The sequence below is a fragment of the Phytophthora sojae genome (assembly GCF_000149755.1).
Source record: "Phytophthora sojae unplaced genomic scaffold PHYSOscaffold_7, whole genome shotgun sequence".
Lineage (NCBI taxonomy): Eukaryota > Oomycota > Peronosporomycetes > Peronosporales > Peronosporaceae > Phytophthora > Phytophthora sojae.
Window position 1 is genome coordinate 3,444,959 of NW_009258121.1, and position 14,874 is coordinate 3,459,832.

Consider the following 14,874-nt stretch of genomic DNA (forward strand, 5'->3'; position numbering starts at 1 on the left):
GGCTGTGCGTTTAACCGCTGGGCGCAGAAGTCGGGAAGAAGAGAGTTTGGTTTGCTGGATGGTGTCTACGAGGTCGATTGAGAACGGTGAGAGCGACCTCGGTTCATGGCAACAGTATGCGCGTGCATTCTATTGTTTCCTTTTGTCGGTGTAATGAAGTAGGAAATACACCTCGGAGTTTCACTGGCACATTGTGACGCTGCAATAGCGGATGCAGAACTCGTGAACGTCAATTGCTTTGTTAGCTTCACGAAGCAGGGCCGCGCAGTATTTGCGGAGGCGGGCCCAGCGAGAGGAATTAAATAATACAAGTAGATTGGGGCTATTTGTCCAAACGTAAGTAGATCATGGGGACTACTTATAAGTAGACTGGGGGACGTTGATTAAACGTATTTTAACTATCACCCTGCTACGCGCTGCGCGCGGCCCTCCAGACCCTAAAGGCTCGCTGTGCTCGCTTGGACAGAACCCTAACAAGCCCGCTGCGGCTCGCACGCGTCGCCTCCGCTTGCTAGAAGGGCAATGCTGGGTCCTGGGTTTGCATCCGCGTGCTTCGCACACGGGCTGACAAACCGCAGGCGTGGGTTCGCTTCGCTCGCTGTGCGCTGATGGTCTGATCTACTTATAAGTAGTCCCCATGATCTACTTACGTTTGGACAAATAGCCCCAATCTACTTGTATTATTTAATTCCTCGGCCCAGCGACGAGCATTCCAGCGAACGGACCCGTTGCCGCAACTCGGAGTTAGTTTTCTTTATGCGGGGGTCTGGGGGTGCAAGTTGGAGATCTGTTCAAATCTCTGATCAGTTCCGTATACAGTCAAACCTGTTTATATGATCCTCTCTATTTGAGCCATGCCGTTTATTTGATGCAGGCTTTGTCGCTACCAAATATTTCACTTAGTTTTTGTATGATCTCTGTTTATATGCATACAAGGTATATGAGTCACATTTTTGGGGACCAAATTAGGTCTCACCTGTTTATTTGATTCACACTGCTCACGGCCACACACTCTTCAAAGCAACTGCTCAACACTCAACGCCTACCGCAAGCCTTCTCCGCTCGCCATGTCTCCTCGCACCTGTCAGACGCTAGAACAAAAGCTCCAAGTGCACCTAAAGCTCAAGCAGAATCCTGGCATGAACAACCCCATGCTCGCCGAGTGGATCTACGCAGCTTTCAAGGTCCGGGTCAGCCGTGCCACACTCGCCCGACTGCGCAACCTGCCTTCTTCCTACTTCAGCCACGTCGACCTGAGTGCGACCAAGCGGCGCCGAGTGAAATTCCCTCAGTTCGAGCGGGAACTGAGGGAATTTTTCTTTCAGAACGAAGCTAAAACGGCGATGGCGGACGACGTGCTCCTGCTGAAGGCGCATGAGCTGGCGGAGCGCTTAGGCATCGATGCCACGCAGCTCCGGCCAAGCAACGGCTGGCTTCAAAGCTTTAAGAAGCGCAATGGGATCCGCTCCCATACGCTACACGGCGAAGGTGGCGCTGTAGAAGCTGATGAAGTGCGAGATGCGAGGCTAGAGCTACAAGAGTTGGTGGCGCAGTTTACACCCGAGAATGTGTTCAACTTCGACGAAACGGCGCTTTTCTATCGCTTAGCGCCTAATCGAACGCTAGCTACGACTATTCGCAAGGGCAAGAAAAAGGAGAAGCAATGTTTGACTTTGGCCTTCTGCTGCAACGCGACTGGCTCCGACACGCTCGACCCAATAGTCATCGGTACGGCCAAGAACCCGAGGTGCTTTAGAAAGGGAGCGGCGATTAAAGGTAAACCTATATTGTACAAGTCCTCCACGAACGCCTGGATGACATCCGTCATTTTTGACGAATGGCTGCACCTCTTCAACATGAGAATGGCGGCCGCCAATCGCAAGGTCCTACTTCTAGTCGACAATGCTTCATGCCACAAGATTCTACGAAACCTGACTCATGTGACTGTTCACTTCCTCCCTCCTAACATGACATCCGCCGTACAGCCGCTGGATGCAGGTAAATATTTTATCTATATTGTGGTGTAGCCTAAACTAGCCAACTCTATTACAGTGTTTTTTATTCAGGTATTATCCGGTCGTTCAAGGCTCGGTACCGAAAGTATTTTGTGCGGTGGTGTTTGGATGCACTTGAAGCTAAAATTACACGCAAGCTCAACGTACTGGAAGCTGTCCAATTCTCCATTGATGCTTGGGCGGGTGTGACGCCAACGACAATTACAAATTGCTGGGTCAATACTCGCATTTTGGGAGGAAAGATGCTAGGAAGGACCCGTGGTGACACGGATTACATTGAGGAGGTATCCAGCAACGAGATGGAGGAGTTAACGGCGATGCTACCGAGGTGGGAGGGCGCTGTTAGCGCTAGTGAGTATCTGGCAGTGGACGAAGACGTTCCTGTGCACGAGCCAGATGTGCTAGTGCAGGAAGTGATGCAGTTTCGCAGGACGAGCAGGAGGAATAGGAGGAACAGGAACCCGCAGTTCAACCTGCCATTGCTCTGAGACACTGCATGGAGCTGGTTGCATTTCTGCTGCAATGCGGAGAGCAGACTGACAGAGAACGAAGAACTTTACAAACCGTGACCGCTTTGGTTCGAGAGACTACGGTGAAGGCAAAGCGGCAGCGAACTATGCACGATTTCTTTACGTGCACCACATAATTGTTTTAACTGAGTCCATTTTATATGAGTCATTGTAGTAGATGGTCACCAACAGGGCCTCATATAAACAGGTTTGACTGTACTGTACCACTCCGTTCCAAAAAGAAAGCATGATTCACCGTGAAGGTTGTTTCAGAAAGATAGCACGAAAAAAGACTTGGTTTGAGTATGGGAGGGATTACTGACATCTTCAAATCACGGATGACTTGTGCATTTCGGAAGAGAAAAGCCTACTAGCCATACGATATTCAAGTGTTCAAAGGTCAATTCTAAACGGTTCAGGTACATGTAATAAACTACACCGACGGACAGAATGCAACAGCCAGTGGGAAGCGATGGTGAAGATCTGGTCACTGTACGCCTCATAAACAGCCGTTTCAATACAGATGCATGATTGGTTTAAATAATTTATGGGATGATTTCCCTAGTAAGACTAAGTCTTGGATTTTGTAACAATACCAGAAAAAATTCGGATTTTTATTGGCTAAAACAGTAATCTACTGTGAAACTGGGGCGCTCTTCGCGTGCGGGTCTCTAAGCCGAGGCAAACGCACCGAAAAGTTTTGCGTTTTTTGCTACTTTAACGGCTAGGACACGCTGCGCCTTATTGTTATTACCATTATCATCACTATTTTGGTGAGTACTATGCATGTAACGCTTCATATGACTACACTAGATATTTTAATTCTCATACTAGAGATGCTCTGAGAGCATTTCCGGCGGTTGGTCTCAAATACGGTCATAATTGATGTTGGCAACATCATCATGTTGCTATTGGTATTGATTGCAACTGCCACTCGCCGCCACTGCCAGCTACTGCGGCTGCTACTGTCACTGCTACTGCCACTGCTTCAGTCACTGACACTGTCACTGCCACTACCGCTGCTACTGCTACTGATACTGCTACCCCATCTCTACTTCTATTGCTATACTACTGACATTCCACTATTGTTAAAGAAATTGCTTTTGATATTGCTACCTGTGGCGGGCGTTACTACTGGTCACTGTCACTGCTTAGGGGCTGGTTGTTTCCTTGTCGGTGTTTTGAAGGTGTGCCATAAACATGCAATTCCTTTTTTCTGATTGGTTCACATTACCGCATCGCCCCTGTCCTAAGCGAATCTCAATGTACTTTCTAACAGTTAGGGTTAGCTTCATGGCCAAATGATTAGATTCTAAAATTTAGTAAATAGGCTAGATCATCCGACTCAAAATATGCATATATTGTGCGATTATAGTCATTTGCCTTATGATCGAGCTTCCTTGTATATTTGAATACCTTGTGGTGCGTTGATGCGAATCATGACATGTTCTTCGGTCAATGTGCTCGCCATCCGTCTATGATTAGCGTGCTTGGCACAGCAGTTTAGCATCAAACATATGTCGATAATATGACTCTCTCATTGGTCAATACAGAAATTCGCTTAGGACAAAACTTCGCTTAGGACAGGGCCAACACCAAGGGAGGGGGGATTTTCATAACGATTCAGAAGTTCTACCATGGAAGCTGATATGACCGAAGAAGCCGCTGTCGTTGCCGCTATTGGGGCGTGCGCGTCAGCGGTCGCAGCAACGCTATGTGTAGTCGCCAAGAAGCTGCCGGTGCAGGGATACGAAAGTCGACATAGGGTCTGCAGGGATACGAAAGTCGACATAGGGTCCTGCCACAGCGCAGTGGTGGTGAGGCTCCTGCGTCATCGTTGAGTTCGACGGGGTCATCGCTTAGAAAGATCTATGAAGTAGTGTTCTCGAACACCGACGAACACCGACACGAGCGACCAGACCAACGGATTAGGGGTAGGGGTATATGTAGTGTTGTTTATTACCAAGTTAATAACTACTAATAACTGGTATTAGGATTTTTAGCTATCTAATACCGATTGGTAATACCATTATGTAAAGATTGTGTACGATAAACTGTCTTTTTTGTGTGCAGTCAAAACCCCGCTCAGAGTCCGGAAGAATGCGCTTCTTCACAATGATATGACTTCATGCTTGTTCTCACTAGTGTCTTCTTACCACTAGGAAGGTATGATGAGCGCATTGGTGCTAACCTCATCGTGAATACCAATTACCGTTATTACCTTCCTAATACCTTCCTATTAACGGTAATACCTTTTGTGTAAAGTTGGTGTGTCAGGACTACTTTAGCTAATAAAACAAAAACGAGATGAGGATAGCACCAATGCGCTCATCATACCTTCCTAGTGGTAAGAAGACACTAGTGAGAACAAGCATGAAGTCATATCATTGTGAAGAAGCGCATTCTTCCGGACTCTGAGCGGAGTTTTGACTGCCACAAAAAAGACAGTTTATCGTACACAATCTTTACATAATGGTATTACCAATCGGTATTAGATAGCTAAAAATCCTAATACCAGTTAACAGTAGTTATTAACTTGGTAATAAACAACACTACACTCGACACCGGACACGATGGAAACAACTAGGCCCTTATCCCTACTGCAACTACAGCTACTAAAACTACTATTTCACTTTTGTTAATAATATCATAGTAATGCTGTCATTGATGTTGCTAGTTCATATCTCCTGCTATCGCTGCTGCCACTACCGTTACCGCTGTTATTTACGCTACAACTACAATATCAGCATTGATAATGACTTTGCAATGATGTTTCCCCTGCTTTCTTCTTCACGCCGGAGAAAGACTGCCAAAATCTACTTCATGTTTCTATTATATATTGTTGCATAATATCACTGGGCATCTCATGGCTTGCGCAAGCCAAATTTACAAGTAGATGCCGTCTGAACATCACCGTCCCCACAAGCATTACCGATGATCTTAACTTCTTATCGGTCGTCTAGACTTTGTATATCACTCTCCTCTTTTCTAAATAGTATATGTAACTTGTATTGCTGCGTAAGTAATATCAATACGAAGTATTAATATTTCTTATTCAGTAAAATGCTATTGGAATTGTTCTCCTGCGTCAAGATCACTGCCCGCTACCACTGCAACTGCCCTACTGTCAATACCACCACTACTGCAACCGCTATTAAATAATAGCTTTGCTACTGATATTGCTATCGCTATTTCTGTTATTAACTTTTTTCTGCTCGCCCCGGTGCGTGAGTTGTTGCAACTCAGTATAATGTCATCCAACGAGACTTTTTCGCGAACCGCACCTGTTAAGATATCTCTATTTACGAACGAGCAGTTTACACGTCACCGCAGTTATGAAGTACGCGATGCAAATTGGCTTGAAGGCGCTAATTTCGCTTTGTTATGCGTTCATATTACTCTAGTTAGGTTCTTGCTGCAGCAAACCTTACGCCCATCTAATCGGGCACTTTTAGGGTTAAAGTGCACCACCATGGCCACGAAGGTGGCTTGTCCGTCTATCAATCAATGTCTCTTCTGTACCTACTGCAGCTCAATATGATGCGACGTCCAGAAAACACTACGTATACTACTGTGGTGCGACGTCCAGAACACTACATACACTACTGTCGGTTTAGTCAACGTCGCACTGCGCCGAAGTTCGCACAGCATGCATCGTAATGGTGGCGTGTGAATTAAACCGTGTATATTTTTGCTGAAGTTTTATTCCAAATCCAAAACCCCGTTAAGGCATCGATCCGGACGCTTCGCTGCTTTATACCGGTAATACCATGAGATTTTGGATACTCTAGTTCATATTAAAAAGTACTGAATGTATTAAACCGATGGTCTGACAAAAAATGATGCTGGTTCTAAGCTATCCGCTTAGAGAACAAACAGTGCAAGGTGTCTACCCTTATGTACAAGAGTACCTCGTCTATTTCCAAGCGGCAGCTGCTGAGGTGGCTGTTGCATTCTGTTCGTCGGTGTAGCACATCAATTGAAAGATGAGAATTCAGCAGTTCAATTCAAGTGGTGCAATTTTTACGCGAAAACGTTGAAAATTGATTTGGAGGGTGCATTTTGACGCCAATCGTGCTTTCATTTTGAAACGGAGTGGTATTCGCAGTTCGAAGAACTGTCGATTGGGGAAGGGTTTTGGATGACATCGAATGACATTCACGCTACATTCGTCACTTCACCCCACATCAAACAACATTTACACAACATCATACAGCAATCGATCGAATCGGTCTGGATGACACTTACAGGTTTTGATGGATGCCTATTCTTTTTTTCCTTCTACTGTAGATTGATGTCAGATGCCATCAGAGGAAGTGGGCTCCATCTACTACTACGACGAACAACGTATTTTATATTAGCGGACTACTAACGACGAACAACGTATTGTGTACTAGCAAGCATTGTATTCTTTCGATCAATATGAGACATCGGTGCTAATGATGCTAACCTTGGACACAACTGGATCACTGCATCGTATTATACTACTGTACATGCAGCTTCAAAGCACTCAACATAGTACTTATTCATTCCATTAGCGGTAAAATTATCGATTCGATCTGTTATGAGGCATAACTTATACCCTACACAGATTTTCTTCTGCATGCATAGTTTCTCAGAGAGAGATATTGAAAATCGTGTGGTCAACTGAGTTTGCCGTGACATAAACTGTCGGCGGGCTGATATTGTATGGATCCCCACACTCACTGGAATTAATCCGGATGGATTAGATAAAACATTCCACTAAAACATTGCAAAAAACTACTTAAAGTCCTAGGTTGTGCGATCCATGATAGGAAGTATAGCTCGATTTTTTTTCGTTCACCATTTTTTTTAATCCGAACCCAACTCTATCCGCCGGCAATGCGGTGACGTCCTATACGGTGACGAACGAATTCATTCAGCGGAGACTCAAAAAGAGCTGCACCTGGTGGTATGTCTTCTCCGGGAAAAAAGCTAAAGGCTAGCTGCACTAGCTTAGGCATTTATCTATGAAGACTAGGATGATTTAAGCTTGTCTTGTGTGAGACTACAATACGACCCGCAGAGATCCACCGAACTGGTGGTGTAGAATGATCTACTACTTGATCATGTTCTTGTCAAAACAAGTTCAAAGTACATTGTTACCGATATTAGTTCAGATCATCCTAATGCTACATGCATACAGTACCTTCAGATTAATACTTGATAAATGGCAATATCACACTTGGACGAATCGAAGCTGACGATTTTTTTGTTGTTGTTAGATTTTCAGGCGACCCGGACAAAATATGTGTGCGGCTGCACCAAGTTTTATCAAACAGAGTTTGAATGCTCCTACGTTGTCGCTGTACGCCGCGAATCCTGTGCGAGAGGAAGCACCGGGCGGACATCGTCAAAGCGAAGGACAAACACCCGGTGTATCTTACTCCTACACGCGATCGAAATCTGCTAGACCTCAGTTTTAACTCATCAAACTTAAAACAAATTGCTGGCTTCATCGGATTATCCTGCAAGTAGTTATCCTGGCAGCGCTAATTATTCGAATGCACGTTTTTTTTCTTGTTTTATCGTCACCTGTAAGTTTCCGAGCACAACACTGCAATCTAAACAATAAAGGATTCTGCCTGGGCATCAGCGCACATTTCAGTAGCAGGAAGGAAGGAAATTACGTTGATTACCTCGCTGTTGATAACCGTTCTACTAACTACAAAGAACTAAAGTTAAAACTAAATCCGTGGAGCCCTCATTCGACGAGCAGGAGGAGGTAGAATCATCACGGTGGGTTTGCCAAACCCAATCGTTGAAGTACCAATTCGTTGGAGTGACGATACATGTCAGAGGTCGGAAAAAAATATTTCAATTCAATAAATAATTGGGTTTTGCAATAAAAATCGTTATTATTGGACATCCCAGCTAGTGACATCCCAGCTAGTAATACAATATGATATTGACACAATTATTGACAATAAATATCAAAAAAAGTGCAGTTCTGCGGCCCACCACAAATCCACGGTTGATGGCATCACATGGCACCACCGATGACATCAACAATGGGGTCCTCCACACTACACTAGCGTCGATACAATTACTGGTCAGGAGCAGACTCGTAGAGAAGCCCAGCCGCCATTCTCGGGCGGCCTAGCGTCTCATTTCAACATTACATTCTCCAAAAACAATGGTCTTCAACAAGCTTCTCACCGCCTTCTTCTTCGACCATCTCGGCCAAGGCCTCTTTCGCTGCAAGCTCTGCGACCAAGATCGCAAGCAGATGCCCGGATCCGGGTACGCCTACCTTCTGGCGCACCTGGCTGGTAAACACGAGGGGTTTGAGGCCCAGTACTCATCCTTCGAGAGCAGCTCCATCCGGTCCCTCCAAGCCTTTGGCTTCGTCCCTGAGGAGGCGAGCCATCTGTTCCAGTGGCTGCAATGAGTTGTCATGCGGAATATGCCGGTCCACGAAGTCGAGGACGAGCTCACTCGAGCCATGAGCAAGCTGCGCCCCGTCACAGCTAAGGCTCTAAAGAAGTGCATGGAAGGAATCGCAATCAAGATTGGCCTCAAGCTGGGGAGTGAGCTGGGAACCCTGTTCGGCCTGATGTTCGACGGCTGGGCGCATGCTGGTGTGCATTACGTCGCCCTGTACACTGTTTGGGAGGCAGATGGCGAGGTGCGCGTGCGGCTGCTGGGGCTCTCTCATCTAACAGACGGCTCGCAGACCGCTGACGCTCACGTGGTGATGTTCAAGGACGTTCTCGAGGTTTACAACAAGACCCTCGACATGGTGGGGTTTCTGGTTGGTGACAACTGCAACACGAACCTATCCATCGCGACCAAGATGGGCGTACCGTTAGTGGGTTGCGCCAGCCACCGGCTCAACCCAGCCGTCAAGAAGTTTTTGGCGCCATACGAGCCGTTGCTGGATGAGGTGAACGCCCTCATGGTGGAGCTGCGCCACGAGAACAACTTCGCGGAGCTGAAGAAGCACACCGACCTCCATCCTGTCAAGCGCAACGTCACGCGCTGGTCATCTACATTCACGATGCTGGAGCGTTAGATTCGTATTCGCTCCGAGATCAAGAAGGTGGAGGCGGTTGAGGAACTGATCCCAACGGAGGGCAAGCACCGCAAGCTCGTGGTCTTATTCGAGCATCTGAAGAAGTTCGAGAGTATCGGCAAGCGGCTGCAGCGCGAGGATACGGACATGGCGGAGGTGCGGTTGATGTTTGATGGTCTGGTAGCGGAGTATCCTGTCATGGCAGAGCACCACAAGGCGTCGGCTAAGATTGTGCACACTCCCGCCTTTGAGACAGGTGTTGTGAAGGTGATCGCTGGTTCAGCTCTCTCGCAGTCGGAAACAGCAGCTCTGAAGCGCTTCGAGGTCAAGGGCCCAGCTGGAAAGAAGCGTAAGGAGAGAGAGGAGGACTACGCGTCGTCGCTACTCCGAGGAAAGGGGAAGAAGCAGAAGCAGACCGCCGGAGCCACCAGCTACATGCCTCTCGTGAAGATCCCACCGGCTTCAAACACTGTGGAACGTCTGTTCTCGCAGTGCAAGCTCGTTTTGACCCCGCAGCGGCGTGCTATGCTCCCGGTGAACTTCGAACAGCTCGCGTTCCTTCGCGTCAACCGCACCATGTGGGATGTTACGACGGTTGCTAGCGTTAGTGCTGAGGAAACCCTTTAGATCGTAATCCAGTTAGCGAAAGTGCGATCTTTACCTTGCCATAATTTTAGTGATATATTTAATATTCATTGCGAAAATTGGACGAAACTTGAGATCTAAAACGAATCATACATGTATAAGCCTAATATTCGCTGTTACGATGCAGGTTTCCCCGGAGTCAACATGCAAATATTGACGAAGAAGATGCGATTTATCTAGAGTTGGTATGCCTCGTTGCATGTATATGCGCTTATTTACCTCTTTAAATAGATATACCGCATGATCAATTTTAAGGTAATGTGCGGTCACTTATTGTTAGAACCAATTCTATATTAATTATAGTCATCGCACTTTTACTGGCTACAATTTATAGCGATACCGCTTATATTTATAGCGGCAATGCACTTCAACATTAAATTTATACTCTATGCGCTTGTTTCCCTTGGGCCATCACTATCCCTCTTGAACCGTGATGCCCAAGAAAAACAAGCGCCTCGCACATATTGGCAAGCTGGCCGACTCAAAGCGTTCAAGTACCAGTCGTACTCGTCTAGCGTCGGTGCGCCAAGTGCCCCTACGAATGCTGTTGTGAGCGACTCAACTTCGTCAGAGAGTGACAGCTCCGACATTGAAGGGCCAAATGTATACACCCTTGAGTTTATTTATGCGAAAAAGACTGATCTGGATGGCAACGACTACTACTTTGTGAGCTGGGTTGGATATTTGGCAGCCAGCGTCAGATTTACCACAAGATGCCATTGCGCGTTTTGAAGAGGAGGAGCTCGGCGTGTTTTGGCCTGTGGATCGCAGAGATTTTATCGAGATAGGCGTGCCTACGGGAAGTAGTGGTAGAAGAGCGAGAGTTAGAAGAACATGAAGAAATAACTAACAATACAATATAAATTACGGCAATATTTACTATTGCTTGCCGCTATATTGAAATCTTTATTATGGAGTCATGCTGCTGGCAATACAATTTTTATATGGTATTGGCGGACCTCTGATACATGTATATGAACTGGCAATGCCTTTGAAAATAAGCGATCAAACTTTGTACACTTGGATGTACCGTGGTAGATTAGGCAGATGCTGCGGCTGCGACGCAGCCGCAGGGGATGCCCGAGTACATCGTTTCCCTGTAAGGGTATCCGTACAAGCTAGCGAAACCCCCCAGGTCCACCACCCGGGTCCCCAACGATCCAATCCGGAGGTAACCGATTTCGTAATCAACTCAACAGGATTTTGTAATCCTGTTGAGCAATGCGATTGGTTTTATTCTTATATACTTTCGAGTACATTCGCGTATTTCGGAGTAAGCTCGGACTTTAGTTCGCGCGCTACATCAATTCACAAAACTTTGATTCCACTCTAATGTTGCTTGCCGTGAGGGGCTGGTCAGACTGGCTGGTGCTGGTTCTCGGTCCGGTGAGCCAAGGGGTACAGCGAGCTACTCGGTTTTGACTCTGTCTGCTTTTTGTCCAAAATGAACAAAACATAGGCACTTTACTCAAAACCGGAGAACCACCTCGAGTTCTCGGGTTCTTGGCGAATGATGGCATCACCAACGTGCTAGAGCTCTTTGGCACGATATTTCTTTCTGTTTTTGGTCTACCGGTATAAGCTTATCACATCCGCACATGAGCTTGAGGAAAGCCAGTGTGTCATCCGCGGACTGCTCATGTCAATTGGATTTCTCCCTCAGATGCATTCGTACTGAGCCCTCATCCTGTGATGCCGCACTCGGCATCTTAACCTTTTTGCGTATGTTCACTCGGAAGTTATCCAAGTACACTCCACGACAAAAAGATATGGACACCACCAAAAGTGGCTGTAACTTCGTCATTTTTTATCGTTTTAAGGTGCGGTTTGGACTAGAGTTGCAGAACACGCTGATAAAGATCTGCACGCTACTAACACACGCGCTTTTGCGCTTCTTCAGGTAGCACACATACAAATCACTGGTTCTGCCCAGGTGACAAAACTTATGGACAGCTAATCCCCATGCAAAATCCTATATTAACCAAAACCCCTTACAAATGATACAACTTGGACTTTGTATGGGGCGACAAAGGAACCAGCCTCACGGCGATACTCGCGACGTTAGACAAATATCTGATGGCATTATCGTGTACTAGATGGTGTGTTTAGTGATCTGTAATAAACACATCGACCATCGCACAGAACTGAGCAAGTAGTAAGCGACTGAAATTTCGAGTGGTGGCTACCATGTATTATCTGATGATTTGCGAGACACCTTCAGTTGCATCCTAGTTAGTGCCAATTTGTAGCTCTGTATGCTGCTATCTTTTGGATATACGATTGTCTTCTCCATTCTAAACTGTTGGTCGATGATATATGGCTCAGTACTAAGGTAGAGTGGAGAAATCATGGGTTCCTTTGTCGCCCCATACAAAGTCCAAGTTGTATCATTTGTAAGGGGTTTTGGTTAATATAGGATTTTGCATGGGGATTAGCTGTCCATAAGTTTTGTCACCTGGGCAGAACCAGTGATTTGTATGTGTGCTACCTGAAGAAGCGCAAAAGCGCGTGTGTTAGTAGCGTGCAGATCTTTATCAGCGTGTTCTGCAACTCTAGTCCAAACCGCACCTTAAAACGATAAAAAATGACGAAGTTACAGCCACTTTTGGTGGTGTCCATATCTTTTTGTCGTGGAGTGTATAACGTTACCGGTACTCGAAATTAAGTAGCACCCAGCTGCTCAACGACATCAATTGCTGCGTTATGAATCGTCGTGGATTTTGAGCAAGATTGCGTCCAAGGAGCTCTGCATTCGGATGTGTTCACTCCTTTTTGCGATGCGATCACTCCCCCTCGCATGCATTCTCCTTCCAGAGTGCATGCTCTTCAAGTTGCCGTGCTCACAGCTGACGTCAGACTCCTCTGGGTCGGACACAGCTTCAGTGATCCCTGGTACACTCACTTTACAAAACTTCCTCTCGACAACAAGTCACCAAACAGCTTATCAACTATGCCCAGCATCCCTGCCACCTTCCAGGCCTACGAGTTTGCCAACTACAGCGACGCGCTCACGGAGACCAAGCTGAACACGCAAGTGCCGCAGGAGCCGCTGGGACCCAACGAGGTCCGTGTCAAGGTGCTCAGCGCGGCCGTGAACCCGCTTGACTACAAGCTGCACTACTTCGGGGCCATGGTTATTGCAGTTGGCCCCACCGCCGAGAAACCTCTCCGCATGGGCTTCGACCTGTCTGGAATCGTCGTTGAGGTCGGAAGCGGCGACGTCCGCGGCTTCAAGGTGGGCGACGCTGTCTTCGGCTCCTGTGACATGGCCGGCATGGGCAGCTTCGCCGAGTATGTGGCACTGGAGGCCGACCACCTCGCGCTGAAGCCCAGCAACGTGACGTTCAATGAGGCTGCTGGGGTGTCAATTGCCGGCCTCGCCAGCTTCCAGGGACTTATCAACCGCGCCAAGATCGAGGCTGGACAGCGCGTGCTGGTGCTGGGCGGCGGCAGCGCCACCGGTCAGTTCGGCATCCAGATCGCCAAAGCCTTCGGCGCCGAGGTGATCGCGACCGCCAGCCCCCGCAATGCTGAGCTGGTCAAGTCCCTCGGCGCCGACCAGGTGATCGACTACACCACTCAGAAGTGGGTCGATGTCCTCACCGAGAACTCGATCGATGTCATCTACGACTGCGCAGTAGAGTCGGAATCCTGGTCCACCGACGCCCAGAAGACCCTCAAGAAGAGCACGGGCAAGTTCTTGACTATCGGCATGGTGGAGAACCAAGCCCAGTCGCCGATCGGGGCCACGCTCATCCAGTACTACTGCCACCCGATCGCCGAGGACCTCGAGGGTCTCCGGAAGCTCATTGCTGCCGGCCAGCTGAAGACTACCATCGACTCGGTCTACCCCTTCGACAAGCTGCTCGACGCTATCAAGCATCAAATGAGCGGCCGCGCCCAGGGCAAGATCATCATTGAAATTGCCAAGGAGTAAGTAGCTGGGACCAGCAGTGCAATGTATATATACGTACATGCCATCGATGAGCAATAAAGCGCACTGCAATCTCTGTTTACTTGCTTGTCTACATGTATCACGGTAAGGGTCTGTTGTTTGTTGCCTGGCAGCATTTGCTCGAGGCTGAGCCGTGAAGGCTTCCCAGGCCGTTACCAAGGCATTGGTACTTCACAGCATGAGTGCTTGGTGTTTTGGCGCCACCGACTGTGGTACAAACGTGCACATTGCAATGCACAACGACCATAGGAATCATAGTTTTACGAACCACTATTAGGTGTTTGGACCCCTGAAACCTCGTATTGCAGCGGTCTGACTGGCCAAGCAAACCACAAAGACGACCATGTCGCTCTCGCGGCCAGCAGCAAACGTGCCCAGTCGTTTAACAGTCACTGCACCCATGGATGCAGATGGCGGGTGTCAACCGCGAACATTTGTCGGCGGCGTCATGTTCGCTGTTGGAAATACCAGCAACTTCAACACACTGTGGAACCGCCGGGAGAATCTGAAGTTTCATCGGACGCCAGCCATTGGCTGAATTTTCTTCTAGTATCTTAATCGATTGGCTAAAAGTCTGAATTATCAGAAACCAGAGCGTCGGCTTGACAAGTTGCACTTTGCCTCCCGTCCTCCTCGGTTAGCAACAACACGGCAACACGCGAGAAGTGCGAGAAGCTGCACCATTCGCCCTCATCCTTCACATCGCTTCGAGTG

General features: G+C 47.6%; 3 protein-coding genes across 3 annotated transcripts; all 3 read left to right on the forward strand.

Moving 5' to 3' along the window:
• Nucleotides 1-1,367: 1,367 nt before the first annotated feature.
• On the forward strand, nucleotides 1,368-2,230 carry PHYSODRAFT_386872 (hypothetical protein; the record flags this gene model as incomplete). Its single annotated transcript, XM_009534583.1, has 2 exons — nucleotides 1,368-1,998; nucleotides 2,067-2,230. Coding segments are annotated over 2 exons (795 nt in total), but the record flags the coding sequence as incomplete, so codon positions are not given.
• Nucleotides 2,231-8,681: 6,451 nt separating this feature from the next.
• Nucleotides 8,682-10,187, forward strand: PHYSODRAFT_249073 (hypothetical protein; the record flags this gene model as incomplete). Its single annotated transcript, XM_009534584.1, has 3 exons — nucleotides 8,682-8,817; nucleotides 8,968-9,518; nucleotides 9,561-10,187. The coding sequence occupies 3 exons, from the start codon at nucleotides 8,682-8,684 to the stop codon at nucleotides 10,185-10,187; spliced, it is 1,314 nt and encodes a 437-aa protein (XP_009532879.1).
• A 3,292-nt stretch (nucleotides 10,188-13,479) lies between these two features.
• PHYSODRAFT_517195 (hypothetical protein) lies at nucleotides 13,480-14,142 on the forward strand (the record flags this gene model as incomplete). The annotated part of the gene is made up of 1 exon (XM_009534585.1): nucleotides 13,480-14,142. The coding sequence occupies one exon, from the start codon at nucleotides 13,480-13,482 to the stop codon at nucleotides 14,140-14,142; it is 663 nt and encodes a 220-aa protein (XP_009532880.1).
• Between the last annotated feature and the right edge of the window lie 732 nt (nucleotides 14,143-14,874).